We start from the raw sequence: 19,185 nt of genomic DNA on the forward strand, positions 1-19,185 counted from the left end.
TGTGGCTTCCTGGCCCAGGAACTTCCGTATACTCTGGGTGTGGCCATTAAAAAAAAAAAAGCCACAGGATAACTCACTCCTTCCTAAGGCAGGGCACAGGCTGAGATTCCCATTCCTGGTTTTCTTTTCTAATAAGTTTTCCATGTGCCAGATATTCTATGTGCTAGCAGTTTTACATTCACAAGCTTTACATAAAGTATAACACAGATCTTTAAGACAGACCTCTATACACAAGTACATTAGACATTGAAGACAGCCTCATCAAAGACCACACAAGAGACTGAGAGTGGAATTAACATTGGGTGTGGCCTTTGGTTCTTTAACAAGCACAATTTGTCCTCTTCTCTGAAACAGGTAAGCCAATATTTAGAAAGGAAAAAAAAAAAAATCAGAGATGTCTTGGACCATGGTAATCAGAAAATCTGTTTCAACTAGAATTCAATTGCATCACCATCAGAATAATCTCCCAATGGGAAGGGGATAAGATATCCTCATTGGAAAACAGTCTGAACTCCTTTGGATGAAGGTCCTAGCAATTCCAAACTTGATTCTCCATCCCATGCTTCATAAACTTAATGGGATTCCTTCCATGTGGGTAAATTTCTAGGACTATGGGGCCCAGTGTCCAGAGGTAGCAGGTGATGACAGCTCACTCCCTCTCCCCAAGTCCTACAAACACAACAGGCAGTCCCCTGGGAGTGCAACTCCATTTGTCCTTTAGAGATTTCAGTCACTAAAAAAAAAAAAATTTGAATTGAGAAAACTTGACAGCAAGTTGACATTGTGATAGTTCAGTGCAGGATTATTTTTCCTCTTCTTTCATCTTTATTGACTTTGCAAACATTTTTGATCTGTGATGAGTGGGGAATTAAAGAACACAAACTGATTCTTCACCAAAGACAGTTGGAGAAGCATTACCCTAAACCTGTGTCCACAGCATTGGCTGTTCATGGGATTCTACAGGGGGGACTTTAAAAAGTACTGATGTCTAGGTCTCCATCCCAGAGACTCTACTTTAATTGGGATGGAATGAAGCCTTGGCATTGGGATTTTTTTTTTTTTAAGAACTTGCAGGTGATTCAAATATGCAGCAAAGTATTTGAGAACCACTTTTCTCATACTTCAAGAGATGAAGGGATGCATTAGGGGTTAGTGAACCAGAAACACACAAAAGTAATTATTTTATGTTGCTTTTAAGTTCACAGTTTGATATTTTCATCAAGTAAACACATCCTCAGAACCAGCACTCACATAAAAAAACAGATAATGCACAATATTATCTGCCCCATGTTATGACATCTTAAAATAGCTTCCCACTGGGAGGAAGTAAAGATAATGTGCTCTGCCACTATGAATATGGTATTTATTGTGGTTTACAGTAGATCCAGTGTAAGTTGGAAGATTTCAAAGAACAGAAAGTACAATAATTCTTTCTGATAAAGACAGCAAACTGAATACACACATGTATGTTTGTTCAGGAAATTCCACTCAAATGAAAAGAAGTGAATTTTTTTAAAGGCATAAATCCACAAAAATCAGGAAATCAAACCATAACAAAGTTTTAAAAGCTGGAAAGTAGCAAACGACTTGTCAGGCTTGAGGAAACTGAAACTAAAATTGAGGGTAGAAAAAAAATGGATATTAGTCCAATTTACAACACAAAATGTTCCAAATGTACCAGCTACTAAGTTAAGAGGGGTGACAGTGAGGCTAGCATCAACAGCTTTGGTTAAGTCTAAGAAGCCTCATGACTGCTTAATCCCCATCCTCATTCCACACAGCATTTGACTGTACCTCCTCCTTTCACTCTGGCAAAGGCCAGAGCCTTATTCTCTGGAGAGGCCCAAACAGAAGTCTACTGAGCCCCTGGGCCTGGTTGAAGACCAGGGTACCCAAATCAAGGAAGAATTAGGTGAACCTATGCACACTGCTCATTTAGATGCCCAGACTTCCTTCCTACGTAGTTCCCAGAATGCTGGCAGCCATCAGGAGATTAGAAAAACCTACAATCCAAAGGAACAAATCTTACCAAAATGAAACTGAAGGTTCCCAAGGAAACAGCTCAGCTACTTGACAGTAAAGTCATAATAGACAAGTCTCAGTTGGGAGATGATTCTCCCTGGGTTTCTCTTGCATTTCTGAACATCTTGTGCAGGATTTTAGCAAATAACTCCACATGCCACAATGCTCTCAACTCCTCTTTGTCCTGGACCCCCTTTCCAAGACCCTGAATAGTGAAAAGTCTGTTTCCCTGTAAAACAGAAGATAGGGGTTTTTTTGTTAATATCTCACTCTGGAGCAAAGATTCGGTAGGTTTGCTTGTAAATCATTATAAATAATTGGAACTTCCTAAACTCTGGAATCCTCTCGGCTATGATTCATTTACTACATAGTAAGGACCCACCTTGCTTGCTCTGTATTGTCCCTGTGAAACTTTTGGAGCAAGGAGAATTACCGTGAGCATGATAATGTCCTTTGTATCTGACCCAGGAATCTCATGTCTTTTGGTAGCATCCATGAAAATGTAGGAGTCTAACCTGATAGCTTGAAAGTGAGGTATGACTTTTCATAGTTCCTGACCTCCTCAATCATTCTCACAGCTCCCAAATAGTTTTGGAATCCTCCACTCCAGAATATATGCAGATACACAGAAATCACAAAACATCCAAGAATGCTGGCTAACAATAATATAAAAATTTTTAAAAAGCAGCTTGGAGAAAACGGCCCATTCAAGAGAAGAAAACTTCAAAAAGAAAAAAAAACTGAGTAATATCTTCAGGAAATATAAAACAAGATGCCATATTTTTAAAAAGAAATATTAGAAAAACAAGAGAGCTATTATACATTCAAATGAAACTTTAAGTGAAAAACTTCATAGAAGAGTTTGAAAATAAAGTTAAGATCATACAAAGTATAGCACACAGATAAAGAGAGGGAAAATAGGAAAGAAAAGATTAGAATCTGGGTACTTCATTCCAGCGCAAGCCATTAATTCAGCCACCCCATCTCTCAACTTCCTGCTAGGAAAGAATAAATTTCCTCAATGCTTAAGCCAGTATCAGCTGATTTTTCTTTACTTGCTGCCAAATTCATCCTGAGGAGACCTTGGGAACCAGTGTGCCTTGGAAAAGAATAAACTAGATTGTGGTCTACAGCAGGGGATAAAAATGGAAGCTATGCTTTTATCAAAACATGTCCTCTTCCAAAACTTGCTCTTTTGCCATATTTTTAATGTAAGCATTGGAGATACTAACAGCTATGCTATTCCCCTTTAGCAAATAACTCCACATACCACAATGCTCCCAAATCCTGATTTGTTATCACATATATATGAATGTCATCTAAGCAGAACACCTCTTCTGGGAGCTGTTGGGAAAACATGAAAGTTTGCAATGTCACACTGCACATGGGGAGGAAATTAGGTTGTGCTGCTTTGGTGATGAAAGTAGCTTGGCAGAGCCATGTAACTTGCTTCATATAGTACATCTAGAATATTTCCAGTCATCCAAGAAGAAACTTTTTCTATTGCCTTGAAAGTGGTTGCTTCAGAGCCGGGGAGAGCAGGTGGAGCTCTGTTTGACTACTTGGAAGCTAATATCTTTTCAGAAATCTTGACTTGAAATCTTTGAATGACATCTGGGAGGACATTTGCATCATCTTTGAGAGAAAAGTGAAACCCACCTTTAGTTGTTCATAAGGAGAAGTTGATTCTTCACTTAGCTTACTTTATAGATATAAACATGATACAATATTTCATTGAAAGCCTTAAAGTCACTATTATAATTTAGCTGAAAACCACAAGGTCTTTTAAAGACAGAGCTCCTCAGGAAAATAAGGATCTAGGTTAACATATCATAAGATGTCTATAGAGAACAGACTTGTGTTTGCTGAGGGGGAGGGATTGGGAATGTGATTTAATGGGAGTTTGGGGTTAGCAGATGCAAACTATTATATATAGAATGGATAAACAATAAGTTCCTACTGTATAGCACAGGGAACTATATTCATTATTCTGTGATAAACCATAATGGAAAGTGTTTTTTTTTAATAGTGTATATATGTATAACTGAATCACTTTGTTGTACAGCAGAAATTTACACATGGTAAATAGACTATATTTCAAATCAGAAAGATAAAAACAAAAAAAAGTCAAGTAAAAATAAAAATAAAATAGCTGTGCAGACAATCTGAAAGTACATACACAGCAAGATATATTTCAAGGCTAATTCTGCTTAAACAATGTTAAAATTGAAATAGAGATTCATCATTCTTTCTTTTTTTTTAGGGGGGGTGCTGCACCTGCAGCATATGGAGGTTCCCAGGCTGGGGGTCAAATCAGAGCTGTAGCTGCTCCCTTCACCATAGCCACAGCAACACCGGATCTGAGCCACACCTTCAACCTACACCACAGCTCATGGCAATGCCAGATCCTTAACCCACTGAGCAAGGCCAGGGATTGAATCTGCATCCTCATGGATCCTATCAGGCTCATTAACCACTGAGCTATGAAGGGAACTCCAGATTCATCATTCTTTCTTTGCTGATCTTGGATGGATGGTGCAGATCTTGCCTCAAAGATGATCTCTAGGACTTGAGTACAAATGAAATGATGTGACACTAATTCAACTTGAAGAGTCTCCAAGAAGTCTGTTGTTTATTGATACAAACACACCTCTTCCTTCCAAATAAGTATGGGATCTCTAATTTCATGTGTTCCCTTGTATCCTTGTGATTTGGAGTATTTAGAAAGTGTTAATACTTTAATCAAGTTGCAGTCAACTTGATAGCAAAGATGAGCTGTGTATTTCCATTCCTAAGACCACTCTAAAATTTCAGCTTCTTATCTAATCCAAACTATAAGAGATTTCTCACTAAAATAAATTTTTGAATAAAACTGAAATTCACTTTCATTTTAGTGAACAGATTTTAATTATTTCAGTTTTCCAGATATTACCATTAAATTTTTCACACATTCTCATAAAACAGAAAAAACAGATACAATTCATTGGAATTACCTTTTTTTTTTTTGTCTTTTTGCCATTTCTTGGGCCGCTCCTGCGGCATATGGAGGTTCCCAGGCTAGGGGTCTAATCGGAGCTGTAGCTGCCAGCCTACGCCAGAGCCACAGCAACGCGGGATCTGAGCTGCATCTGCAACCTACACCACAGCCACAGCAATGCCAGATCGTTAACCCACTGAGCAAGGGCAGGGATCGAACCTGCAACCTCGTGGTTCTTAGTTGGATTCGTTAACCACTGAGCCATGATGGGAACTCCCTGGAATTACCATTTTTATAGCCTGTCCCTGTAAAGTAATAAGTATCTAGCATAATAAAACGAACTGCATGAAAATGTCTGATGTATTTGTACACAGGGTGGGGGTTATTTATAGTTTCATTTAGATTTTCAAAGATTTCTATGTCCCTCCAAAATGCTAAAAAGAAACACTAAAAACTACATTTCAACACTATAGAGTAGTCTTCTGAGAGAATATGTAATTACTATGTCAAATCATAGGTCATTTCTAACATGAATTTAATCCAATGTTGCCTTAAAAACCAGTAATTAAGTTTTCAGATGTGATCTGATCCAAATCCTTAAAAACCTGGTGAGAAAGTTCCTATAAAATTGAAATTATCTCTTTTCAAATTCATTGCATTAAAAGCTTATTTAAGAGATGACAACTAAGCACAATGCAGTACATGGGTCTGGATTCTGGAACAGAAGGAGAACTTTAATGGGAAAACTAGTGAAGTCCAAATAAAGCCTAGGGTTTAATTAATGGTGATGTGCCAGTATTGGTTTCTCAGTTCTGACAAATACCACTATTAATATAAATTGATAATAATAGGGGAAACTGGGTGACAGGTATATTGGAACTTTATGAATCATCTTTGCAATTTTTCTGTAAGTCTAAAACCATTCCAAATAAAATGTTGGGTTTTTTTTTTAAGTCTACTCTAAATTTTTAACAAGATGTAATCACTCAGCAGATATTTTGGAGTGCACAGGCACTGGTCTGTGTAATGGGTACACAGTGCTGAACAAAACAGATCCATCCCTTCCCTTAGGGAGCTGAGAGAGTAGTGGGCAGGAAAGACATTAAGCAGTCACAAGAAGTAACATAAATTTTAACTGCAGTTTGCAGTAAGTTCTATAAAGGAAAAGCACATAAGATCAGAGAGGAGCAAAGCTGGAAAGGCCTCCCTGAGGCCTTAATATGAGGCCTGAGGCATGGCAAAGAGCCAGCCAGGTAGCAGCACCATGGTGAGAGGAGTTTTGCTCATCAGTCTGGAAGAAGGAAAGGACCTGGAGAATGTGCCAGCAGGACCAGAGCATCACGAGGGTCTGGAAGAGTGGCGCCAGCAAAAGAACCCAACCACATAGGACCACATAGGGTGGGATTAGGGTTTTATAGTCTTCCAGAGCAATATGAGAAGCCACTAAAGACTAACTAGAGGAATGGCATGATCCAAATAATGCTTTTCAAAGAACATGATGACTGCTACGTGGATATAGACTAGAAAGGGGCAAGACAAAAAGTTCCCACTTCAGGTGCTCACAGATTTTTTCAATTAAGAAGAAAGAAAATGCACTCAACCTTTAAATATATGTGTCTGAAATGGCCCTGGGAAATGATAATTCATTCTAGATGTGCATATTGCTTCTTTAGCATCTGCCACCATAACTCCAACAGGAAAGATGATGCTCCAAATGGTTCCCAGCTACCAGATCTGGATATTTTCTCCAGAATGCCTAGATTAAATGTGAGTGTGAACAAAAACACAGGATAGATACCAAAGTCACAGGACCTGGAGCAAGGCATCAGCGACAAAAACCTGCAGGTTCTAACACTCTTAGGAATCTTGGCTTTCACAAAAGATAAAAAATTCTTAGTATGTCTGGTTTTCAGGACCGTAAAACCATTATGGACCCTCACTAGTGCCATCTCAGCATTAGCCCACAACTAAATACAGAAAATCCAAGACTGCAGAATAATGTAATTTTTGATCCCTGTTTGAAATATACAATGTTAAGTGTCATCCTCAATAACTATACCTCGAGTATGAAGGAATGGGTTTGTTGCCCTTTCTGACCTTGCAAAAGAAGCATGTCTTCCAAATTTGAAGTAACCAGCAGCACTTCAATAAAATTTAATAAGTAGTCTGCAATGCCAGGTGAGTACATGTAAACAGAACTCCTATGGGCCTATACACTAAACAAACACTTGGATTGTCTCAGTTTGTAAGCACACACCATCTATATCCTCACTAAAAGCCATCTAGATACATGCTAAGGACTCTCAGAACCAGAAGAAAGAAAAGGATCTTGATTGAAGCCTATGATTTAATATGAAAAACTTTTTATGCACAGCTCTATGAACCAAATAGCTATCAAGCAGACTGTCCAAAAATCACTCCTTTTCTCTGGAAACTACCTCTTGCCTTACATTCATTAGGGTTATAGGAGAAAGCCTCTAGCAGCTGTGATTGCACTACTTGACCCTGCCCCAGACCACCACAGTCAACAAGATCAATCAGAGTGTGCCCTTGACCCACACTGGACTTAAGAGTCTTTTTCCCCAAAAATCTGGATTCAAAAGTAAGAGATTCTTGCTCAATCTTTCTGCTCTCTTGAATAGAACACGTGTAAACACTAGAACTGCTTGCAGAGGCTATTTTCAACCATTTGGACAAGGAGTAGAGAAAGCCAGCCTTCAGCAAGAGACAAGAATGGAGAGCGTGTGCCAGAAAAAGAGTTGAAAGGCAGAAAAAGAGGGCTTCCTATTTTTCCTACAACACTCCAGGACCTGACACTAGTTTATACCACCTCACCTCTGCCCTTAAAATGCACGGAATACTCCCAGTACCCTTTCAATCACTTCCATTTTGGCTTAAGACAGTTCAAATGGAATCCTGTGACTAGAAACTAAACAAGCCCTCACCAACCCTCCAGGTCTCTCCATTTCATTTAGTCTCAAAGAACTGAGAACCGGTTTGCCCAAATTCTTTAAGCCAAGATCTCTGAAAGAGAATTTAATTCCAGCCTCTTCAAGCAGACAAATGCAACAAAATGAAAAATGCTTATCCTAAAATGTCAAGTGGGAAAGAAGCAGTGCACAAAATTGTCTATATCAGAATTATGACTACACTATACTTTATATTTGTCAATAAATCAAGAAGTGAAGCACTATATGCACCAGGAAGATTGGAAAGAAGCCAACCAAAATAATAGTAGTCGTGTTAGAGTGACAGGATTATTTTTCTTTTTCTCTAATATTCCTCTGTCTTTAAGCAGTTAAATATTATAAAACATAATAGAATTATAACTTCAAAGACTATGCAAATATTTATAAAATAATGACATATTTTCTAAAGTAGAACATAAAATTCCCTATCTGTAATGTTTGCCACTATTTAAATAGCCCAAAAAGCAACTGCCTCTTTAAGACTCCATATGTAAAAGAAACAAAGAAACTTCCAACAGACTGGTCCCAAATTAATCCTCAGCCTTCACTTCTTCTCCACCTATTTGCCCTCCATATCCTAGATGACCCCACCCCACTCCATGCTACCCAACTTCAGCTGGGATTCCACCCTTTTCCTCCTCCACTCCCACCCCTAACCCCTGTACTCCTCTCTATTTTGACATCTGGGTATCTGTATCTCCAGACAGGCAGACACATCCTGTCACCTGTCAACTAAGCATGTGGAACTTCCCAGGCCAGGGATTCAGGAATCCCACCCGCTCCACAGCAGGAACCCAAGACACAGCAGTAGCAATGCTGGATCCTTAACTTGCTGAGCCACCAGGGAACTCCTGTCTCCTCTCTTTTGGATTAGCCCTTTGAGAATAACCTCATCACAAATGGCTCCAGCCCATTTTACTTTTTTACTATTTTTTTTTAGGGCCACCCCTGAGGCATATGGAAGTTCCCAGGCTAAGGGTTGAATCGGAGCTGCAGCTGCCAGCCTACTCCACAGCCATGCAACATGGGATCCTTAACCTACTGAGCGAGGCCAGGGATTAAACCTGCATCCTCATGGATCCTAGTCAGGATCGTTAACCACTGAGTATGAAGGGAACTCCTGGCTTCAGCCCCTTTTAAACTATCCCCAGGGGTGATCCAGGTAAGCCAGAAATGGGTAAGTAGAAGGCAAAATCCAAAAATAAAAAACCATTGGGAACTTGGATAATGTGTAGATTAGCATTGCTGTTAGCACCATTTTCAATAACAATTCAAAGTACAATCCTTAATAGGAAAAAAAATGTAAATGGTAAATCATTTATTTACAAGATAAAAGTGAGCAAGGCTTTTTGAAATCAGGAAGCCAATTCTACTGGTTTTCTTCATGATCATAACAGCTCCCCTACATTGGACTGGGCATTGTGTCAGACATCCTATACACGTTATCTTACATAAGCCTCCCAATGACCTGTGACACAGCTATTACTATTTCCACTTTACAAGAACAAAGCTGTTGATCTAAGAGGTGAAGTTACTTATGCAAGTGTAAAAGGCTAGTAAGTAGCAGAGCAGGGTCTTGTGGTCTTTCCATTAGACCCCTTATGGCCTCAAACAGGTCTTAGACAGGCTTTCTAAACCATTTGTGAACCAATGTTACACCCACATGTTAGCTATTAGGAGTAGAATTTTATAATACAAATATTGAGTTTACATGTAAATTTACATATTAAATTAAAAAATACGTATCAGAATCAACTTTGTAAAAACCACCATATTATGTGGCATCAATAACATATACAATAGCTCTCAATACCAACATAACCCTTATAAGTTATAGTTTAAAACAATGTTACAAAACTTCTTACTATATACCCATGATAATTATAACTGTTTTCAAACACTACTTATCATATATGAAGAGCTTATTATCAACGTATAAAGAGAATATGAACTGGGAGAAATACTTTTTGCATTCATTTCACTAGTATGACACAATTTTATAATCTACTCCAGTTAGAGAGCTTAACTAATATATTATTATTTTACCATGAAGACTAATAGTAACTACTTCACTCAGGGCGGGGGGACCACATTTTCTTTCTTATAATTCTAATAACCTTAGTCTACTCTGCATTTTAAAAAGTGCCTTTTCCCCATTCAAGTATAGAAAACATTATAAAGGCAATAAGGATGCAATGCAAAAGTTACAATTACACAGGTAAAGTGATCATGACATACCATTTGGTGAATTCTCATTCTCTGAATAGGCACATCTTTTTGATCCATTCATAGCTGATGAATTTTTCCTTTCCCTCCAATCACTACCACCATGTACTCTTTCTTTTTCTATGTGAAAATAATTGTCTCCAACTTCTTCAACAGAAGCGATAACCATTCATTTATTAGTACAATGAACTTTATTGAGCACCCAGAATGTCCTCCAGTACACTTCCACTTTGCCTGAGATAAAAATAAATAAAACGTCTCTGCCCTCCCCAAGTTCTATGGGTGAGACAGTCTTGTGAAAAGTAAACAGCCCAAAATAGCGTGCTAAATGCTGGGGCAGAGGTGAGCACACAGAATTACTGGAGCCCAGAGGGAGGATTAACCCAGCCTGGGGCAATCAGGAAGCTTTACAGAGGACTTTTAAACTCAGCCTTTAAAGATAAATAGGAGCTTTCCTCAGCGTGAAGAAGATGTGGGGAAAGGACACCATTCAGGCTGTAGCGTACAAAGGCACTGAAGACCAGAAGAATATGGTGACAATAATGCTATTAAAACAAGGAGCAGCTTGATGAGACTACAATCAGGGTTTGTGGAGGCCATGCAGGATCTGAAATTGAAAAGAAAAATTAGACTAAAAATTCCACAACATTGTGTTTCAATATATGGAAGACTGCATCATACATTAAATTTAAGTTATTACAATATATATACCAGAGGGAGAAATGTTTAGTACAAAGTAAAAAAAAAAAAATGCATGTGTCTATGGATATAAAAAAGACTGGAAGGACAGGGTTAGCCAAAATGTTAACACGCATCACCTCTGGGTGGTGGAATTATGAGTAATTTTATTTTAATCTCTCTTTGTTTCTCTGCCTTCCAGATTTTCTGCCTCAAGCACGCATTACTTTGGCAATTAGAGGGGGAAATGTGGGCTAAAATAGAACAATGTAAGCTGGGCTCAGATTGTGTCATGCTAAGGAATTTGAACTTGATTCCACAGAAAATGAAGAGTTATTACAGGCATTTGATCAGGGATATGAGATGAAGATTTACCTTCTAGGGAATTAAATGTTGTGAAGGTGTGTATACTGGATTAAAAAGATTTGAGACTAGGTGAAAGATATGGTGAAAAGAACTAAGGCAGTAAGCAGGGATGGAAAGAACATATTTGGAGTAAAATCGGTGAGAACTTAACTGAATACAGAGAAAGAAGGAAGGGCAGAGTTTAAAGATAACTCCAGGTTTCTGGGAAATTGGTTAGATATAGATATTGGAAGCTAAAGCATAATAAGAAGGAAAAGGCACATTTTAAGGAGAGAATGATAAATTTAGTTTTATGTATGACATGCCTGGAGGACATTCAGGGAAGAATTCTAGTAGGAAGTTTGAAATATGGGTCCAGGTTCAGAGAAAGTGGACCTAGAAATACAGGCACACAGAAGATAGTGAGGCCATGAAATTAAATAAGTTTACTCAGGAAGAAAAGTGAGAAGAGACTACTGAGGCTAGAACTTTGGGCACTACCAAGTCATAGCAAAGCCAGATTTCAGAGAGCTCGAAGTTGGTAGAGCTCTTTTTGGAAACAGGATAGTAAGAGCTGGGATCCAAGCAAGGGGAATAAATTTTACTGTAAATTTGCAGCTACTGATAGAAAACAACCACAGGATCTGGTGGCTGTTGGGCTATAGAAAAAAAAAACAAAAAGCTTAACCAGTACAAAATGTAGAGAACAAGGAGAGGCAACTGGCCACCTTCTGAGATGGAAGATGGGGTGAGCAGAGGCAAAGCAAACATGCTAGAGTTTACTGAGTGAGATTCCTCCGTGGAGGGTGGGGCTTTTTTGAGAGATATAAAAGCTGATCCACTGCATGGCTGTTTGTTTTTTTAACAGGTTTTTTTTTATTACTCAAATGAATTTATCACATCTATAGTTGTATAATGATCATAACAATCCAATTTCACAGGATTTCCATCCCATAACCCAAGCACATCCCCCCATCCCCCAAACGTCTCCTCTGGAGACCATAACTTTTTCAATGTCTGTGAGTCAGCATCTGTTCTGCAAAGAAGTTCAGTCTGTCCTTTTTTCAGATGCCACATGTCAGTGAAAGCATTTGATGTTGGTGTCTCATTGTATGGCTGACTTCACTTAGCATAATAATTTCTAGGTCCATCCATGTTGGTAAAAACTGCATGGCTGTTCTTATACAATGACTTCTACCCTCTTGTTTTGTTTGGTTGGTTTGGGTTTTTTGGGTTTTTTTATTTGTTTGTTTTTTACCAACAGGGAAACTGATGTTCACAGAGAAGGGTCCCAGGTCTCAGAGCCAAATTGCTGGAAGGTTTAACTAGAATCAATTTCCAAACCCCTAGAATTTAATTCACTGCACATCAATATAATGTTTCCTTACACAAACACAAAAAGAAGGCTCACCCCCAAAAATACTGATAGTGGAATACAGTAAAACACAAATGGATTTCTCCTTCGACTTGGCTTATGGAATGAATGACTTCTTAGAGCAATACAACCCTCTCTGATCAGCTTACATCCACTAGCCTTTGAACCCACTGAGATCTCCAATCCATTGACCCTACCGCCTTTTCACTCTCCCTAATCACCTCAATTCCCTCTCTTCACTACTCACCAGCTTTAAATGCTATGGTCAATCATTTTAATAAGACCTTCCTTGCACACATGCACAACTCCCTTGCCCCTGTTATTTTATTACACCCCCTGGGTAATAGGCAACTCTGGTTAAATCCTTCTCCTCACTTGCTCCATCCTCTGCTGTGTCAATGAATAATAACCTACTGACTGATCTCACTTTATTTTTTATTTTTATTTTTTTTTTTTGTCTTTTTGTCTTTTTAGGGCTGCTCCTGCGGCATACGGAGGTTCCCAGGCTAGGGGTCTAATTGGAGCTGTAGCCGCCAGCCTACACCACAGCCACAGCAATGCCAGATCCTTAACCCACTGAGCAAGGCCAGGGATCGAACCCGCAACCTCATGGTTCCTAGTCGGATTCGTTAACCACTGCGCCACGACGAGAACTTCCTGATCTTGCTTTAAATTTGTGACAATAAATGAAATGGGCCCTTTAAGTCAGCTAGACAACTTTACTGTACTTTCCCAGTCTGTTCACGCTCTCCCAGTTGAACTATTCACACCTTCTCTCTCCTACAACCTCTACCACTTCCTCCTCTATCCTCACTCTGGGTTGATGATCTGGCTTTCTATTTGGAGAAAATGAAAGCAACTAGAAGAGAATCTCAGCAGACTCCCACCATCTCAGTTGTCTGCCTTCCAGACCCTTCACCCACACCCTCCTCCCTATATCCATGTTCCTATCTAAATCGATGTCCCCTCCTTTGTGTACTAGATTTGGTACCCTATCTCTCCAGCTTCACTGGTGCTTCTTTCTGGAATAATTCTCATGCATTTGTAAACATCTTAAAAAAACTCCCATAATCCCACTACACCCATTTCCTCTGCTCTCCTTCATCGAAGAGTTGTCTGTACGCACATTTCCAGTTCCTCCCTCTAATTCTTGCTTAAGTATATTCTAATCCATCTTATGCTACCTCACCTGCTCTTGTCAAGGTAGCCAATCACGCCCAGTTGCCAAAGTCATGGTCAGTTATCAGTCTTCATTTTACTTGACATTTAAGCCGCTCTAGACTCAGCCAATCCCTTCCCTCTGAAATACTTCTCTGGCTTCCAGGGTAGGCCATGACCCTCTTCTCCCCACCCTCTGAATGTCTGAGTGCTCCAGAGTTCAGTCCTTGCTCCTCTTCTCTTCTCTATATATGCTGACTCCTTGGAGATCTCTTTAGCCTTACACTATAAGTAACATCCAAATGCTGGAAAATCCCTAATTTATATTTCCAATCAGATATCTCCTCTGAACTCCAGGATTATTCTATTTCTCCAATTACATTTAACCTTTCCAAAGTGTTATCTTTATTCCTTGACCCCCTAAACTTCTCTGTCTTGAAGGTTGCCACACTTTAGCCACTGGCAACTCAAACTTGGTCAAATCCAAAAAGATTGGATTGTTTTTTACTCCTTTCTTCCTTGCGGATATCATATCCAACCATCCAGAATCCTATGGACTCTAATTTCAAATACATCAAGAATCTGACCACCTCTCACCAAGCCTAATGCTATCACTCTGGTTCAAGCCACCATCATCTCCCACTCATGTTATTACAATGACATACTAACTAGTCCCTCTGCTTCTCCACTTGCCCCAATAGAGCACTCAGAGTGATCCTTTTGAAATGTAAGTCAAGTCACGTCACTCCTTTGTCAAAACTCTGCAAAGGCTCCCCATTTCATTCAGAGCATGAGCCAAGGGACATACAAAGGCCTGTGAGGCCTCACTTCATGTGAGCCCTTGTATCCACAGTGACATCATCTCCAATACTCTCCCAATTATTCACCTCACTCCAGCCATGCTGGCCTCCCCACTTACTAGCCAATCACATTCCACCTCAGGGCTCTGCATAGGCTGTTCCTTTTGCCTGGAATGTCTTCCTCCCAATGTTTAACAGGCATCACTCTCACATCCTTCAGGTATTTTCTCAATTGCGACCTCCTCAATGAGGCCTTTCTTGACCACCCTATTTAAAAGTGTCACAACTGCTACCTCCCTCAGAGTTTTTTATTCTTTTAACTCTGTTGATATTTTCGCTAAAGCAACCATCACCTTGAAATTCTTTCTTCCTTTCCCTCTTTCTTTCTTTCTTGTCTTCTCTTCCCATTAGAACTTAAGCTCTAAAAAGGGAAATACTTTTGTCTGTTTTGTTCACTGATGTAATCCTGGCACATAAGAGGTGCTCAATTAGCACCTGTTGAATGAATGAATCTATTTCCCTACCAGACTAAGTAACAAGATTAGACAAATGCTTTAATGAACTCTGTATCTATCTATATTTACATAGATACAGAGATGATTATATGTATATCTTATATATATATATCCTTTATATATAACACATGTTTATATGTATATATATATTTGTATGTATATACTGTACATCATTTTTTTTTGTCTTTTGTCTTTTTAGGGCCACACTGGTGGCATAGGAGGTTCCCAGGCTAGGGGTCCAATCAGAGCTACAGCTGCTGGCCTAGGCCACAGCCACAGTCATGTGGGATCCAAGCCATGTCTGTGACCTACACCCACTGAGCAAGGCCAGGGATGGAACCTGTGTCCTCATGGATGTTAGTCAGGTTCATTAACCACTGAGCCGTGATGGGAACTCCTGTATCATATTTTTTACATACATAGTATATGTACACATATATTTCTTTTTTGTATCAGCCTGACTACTAGAATTTGTTATCAGGTACTTATCTTCCTGATTGGCAGGGGTGGCAGCAGGATGCATTAACCTGACGTTAATCATTAAAGCATATTCTCAGTGGCAAGTACCCACCTACCTCTAGAAAGGTAAATATGGCATAGATCTCAAGAGATCATCTCATCCTTAAGGCCTCAGACATGGCCAGTCAGAAAATGGGAAAGTCACCTTGCCTTCACATATTATATTCCTCACCACAGTCTTTTCCTAAATATATCTTTCCAGACTTCCCCCAAGCTGTTGCTCATTCCTGGTAACAGCTAAACCAATTGACCATATTGCACTGGTTTGCTTCAATGTGTTTGTTTACTAGTTGAAGCCTGCATTAAGGGCAGGATTATTTCATGGTGCTCAGCTTCCTGGCCCTCGTCCAGCTCTCTCTTCTCCTAGGCGCTCACTCTGCAAAATGGCAATCTCTACCTTTGAAAGCATGAACATCCTGAAAGTTATTCGACTTCTATATAATTCTCTGTCCTTGTGAGATTCTCTGCCTTCACACCTTGAACTCTGTGGCCTGAAGTTAGCTAAGTGCCCATCACAAATAACTATGCCAGATGCATCTTTATCCCTTTCAGCTTCAGTTGCTGTCTTAACCATTGCTCTTCCCTCTCTCTGTCCTGTTATTGTATGGCAAATGAAATGCGTGCAGCTATTTCAGCAAGTGTGAAAAGATCATGTGAACAGGTCTCTGTTTAAAATGTCACTTTCCCATTATTTTCTGCTTTGGTCTTGATTAAGCAAAGCTCCATTGCTATAAAAATTATAATAATATACTACCCCAAGTCTAATCATCTTAACAGACAGCTTCTACATTCTCTAAGCAAACAAAAATCCCATCGTTCCTAATTAAAACATTCAAAGGTGAAATCTAAGTAATCACATGGTATAATACAGCCTTCACCTAAGTTTCTGGGGTTAAAAAAGAAAGCCTTTGCCAATGGAAAAAGAAGTTTTGAGTCTATAGTACAAACACTTCAAACGGCATTCCACAGCATGTTATTTTCTTTCTAGAAAATTCTAACACTATATAATTACTTTTGTATGGAAAATGAATAATGTAAGTCTCTAATGCTAAAAACAGCTAGACGGAAACCACCCAAATCAGGCCTTTCCTGAAGTCAAATGAAATACTAAACTAGAAAATATCTATGTGAGGACAGCCTTTGAAGGAAAGCTCAATAGAGAAGAAGCATAGTGGAGGAGAAAGTTGCATGAAAAAAAAAAAAGTCTTTTTCCCTCTATATGTCAGGGTTTACTTGCTTCAGAAAAACTGTAATGTTGATTGTATCTCAAATGTCTCAAAAAAAAATATCAATCAGAAATGCATCTAGAAGCCGCCAAAGCTCCTGGTTAAAAATAAAAGCAAAAACATCAATTAAGCTTCATCTATTGCGACAGAAATGCATTGATACAGAAAAAAAAAAAAAAAAAAACGAAATCCCACCCGCATGAGAATTAAGCCGCAGCTATTCCCCCAGTTCAGAGAAAAAAATGCGCTTCACTTGGGTGGCTGGCAAAACTAATCCCAGCAAATACAGCCAGTGGGTTTGTGTGTTGGGGGAGGGGGACAGGGTGGAGCGCACCTCATCTCCCTCCCAGCAAAACTGCTCCAGAAACCAGAAAGCATCCGCACCGCAGGACCTCGCTTAGCCGGAAGGAAGCCAGAACCGAACCGAGCAGCTTGCTACAGCTCAGAGGGAGCCGCGACGTGCGGCAGGCAGCGGGAGCTGGTGGCCAGGTCGCGTCTCCCTCTCTCACATACCCCACCCCCGAATCTTTTCACGGTCCCTGGTCCCAAGCTCCCGGAGACTCGGAGACCTGACCAGGTTCTTTCTCTGCCCAGGGTGGAGAATCTTCCAAAGACATTTTAACAGGAGTTATTCCCGCGCTGGCAACGTCTCAACAGCTCAGAGTGAACGATCTCATCTAGCGGCGCCCGGACCCACGTCTGGGTCGGCCGCCCCCGCCAGTCCCACCCCCGAGCCTATCCAGCCTGCATCCCCAGCGCCCAGCCCGCAGCCTGGCACCCAGTAGGGACTTTGGGGGTAGTACCGCCCCAAGAGCTGACTTTTCGCTAAGTAAACAGCCATGTTAGCCTCCTCAGTCGTAAATAAGCCGGGGGTGAGCCGGCCGACGGCGGTCAGGAGCGCTCACCCGGTCCCCTCTGCGCTTCTGCCCACAAAGCTGCCACTGTTTGCAAACTCCTAGGCGCCAATGGTCTGGACACCCGGGCTGTCTCACGGTTCAGCACCGAGGACAGAGGACATACTTTCCGCCCCAGTAGCCACATTGCCAGAAGATTGGCATTTGCCAAGCAAGCAGGGCTGCAGGTGTCCGGACGCGCGCCTACCCGCATCCCACCCGCTTCGGCGCCTGGAGCAAGGCAGCCCCCGCGGTGTCTTACTTTTCTGACTCGAGTAACCCGGGTAATAGCCATAGTAGCCGGTGATCCGCAGGATCCGGTCCTCGATGGTGGCCACCCCGTTGGGGGCTGCCTTGACATCCATAGAGAGCTCGGGGCGGCGGCCCCGGGAGCGGCGGAGAGGAGAGCTCAGCGCGGGGCCCGGGAGCTGGTGCAGGTGCCGCCGCCGCCGCGGGTGCTGATGTTGCAGCTCGTGCTCCCGCGCCCGGGCTCTGACTCCACCGCCCGGCGCAGCACCGGCTCCGCATCACAGCGGCGGCGGCGGCAGAGCGGCCCCCACTCGGGCCGGCCTCTCCGTCAGCCTGGCAGCTCTCCCGCCTGCCACCCCGCGCACTGATGCCCAGACAGCGCCCCCTCACCTCCGACGCCAACAGCGGCCGGGGGCGGCCCCACCTGGCAGTGGACTCTCTTCATTAACCCTTTTGCGTCCCTCCCCCCGAAGAGTAGACCTCCCCCATCCCCACCTGACAGAAAGGATGCTCTGTCCAGGGCGTAGGAGGAGGAGAGAAGGTGAGATGAGAGTCTCGAGGGCTCAGGGAGGAGGAGCGGGAGTGGGAGAGACTTAAGCGGAACCAAGGGCTGTTAATGTGAGAAGCGCACACTGTCGCTGGGAAGATGACACCCGGGGGCGCCCCCGGGGCTTTGTCAATGCTTGGCATCAACACCATCTGGGGTCTGCTGATCTGCCAGCGTTCCAGGCGTTCATCAATTCTCTCAACTTGCCTAGACGACGGGGAGGTTTTGATTTTTTGTTTGTGTGTTGTTTTTAGTCAAAAGAAAACTGAGGCCCCAGCAGGTGGAACCTGGAGTGATTATTCAGACACAAAGATTTTAAGAGATCAAGTCCTCAAGTCGGACAATCGCTGGCCGACCAGACCCTCCATCCTCCCAGTGAAATCATCAAAGGCTCGGGAGCCGCAGCTGCGCACAGCATGTTTATTTTGCCAATTCCAAATGCCCTGAGGAGAAATGATTTTCTCTTTATTGCCAAAAACATCAAGGGGAAGCCCTTCAAACTGTAAATATCTAGACGGGTGAAAATTTTAGGTAGTCTAGAGACCTTCCATCAGTGTCTAGAACGTCCTTGAAGCTGTGTTATTTAGAGTGAACTCCTCCCCTCAGGTGTGACTCCTGCTTTGGGGAGAGAACCACCAGGTTCAAGGCTGTGAGCTGTAGGGATGATTCCTTGCTTCCCAGTTTGC

General features: G+C 41.4%; 1 protein-coding gene across 2 annotated transcripts in view; it reads right to left on the reverse strand.

Annotated features, from left to right (window-relative positions):
* Positions 1–18,303, reverse strand: part of SLC35F4 (solute carrier family 35 member F4) — a 263,750-nt gene extending 245,447 nt beyond the window's left edge. For both annotated transcript variants that reach the window (XR_014819604.1, XM_003121828.7), the window contains exon 1: positions 17,966–18,303. Coding sequence is in view for 1 of the 2 variants with exons in the window: in XM_003121828.7 (XP_003121876.5) it covers positions 17,966–18,068 (103 nt within the window). In the remaining variant the exon portion in view is untranslated. The remainder of the gene's footprint in view (positions 1–17,965) is intronic.
* Between the last annotated feature and the right edge of the window lie 882 nt (positions 18,304–19,185).

Source organism: Sus scrofa, chromosome 1, assembly GCF_054392235.1.
Source record: "Sus scrofa isolate SSC_HxYL_T2T_F1_AM1 chromosome 1, Sscrofa_HxYL_maternal_Yorkshire_Landrace_v2.0, whole genome shotgun sequence".
Lineage (NCBI taxonomy): Eukaryota > Metazoa > Chordata > Mammalia > Artiodactyla > Suidae > Sus > Sus scrofa.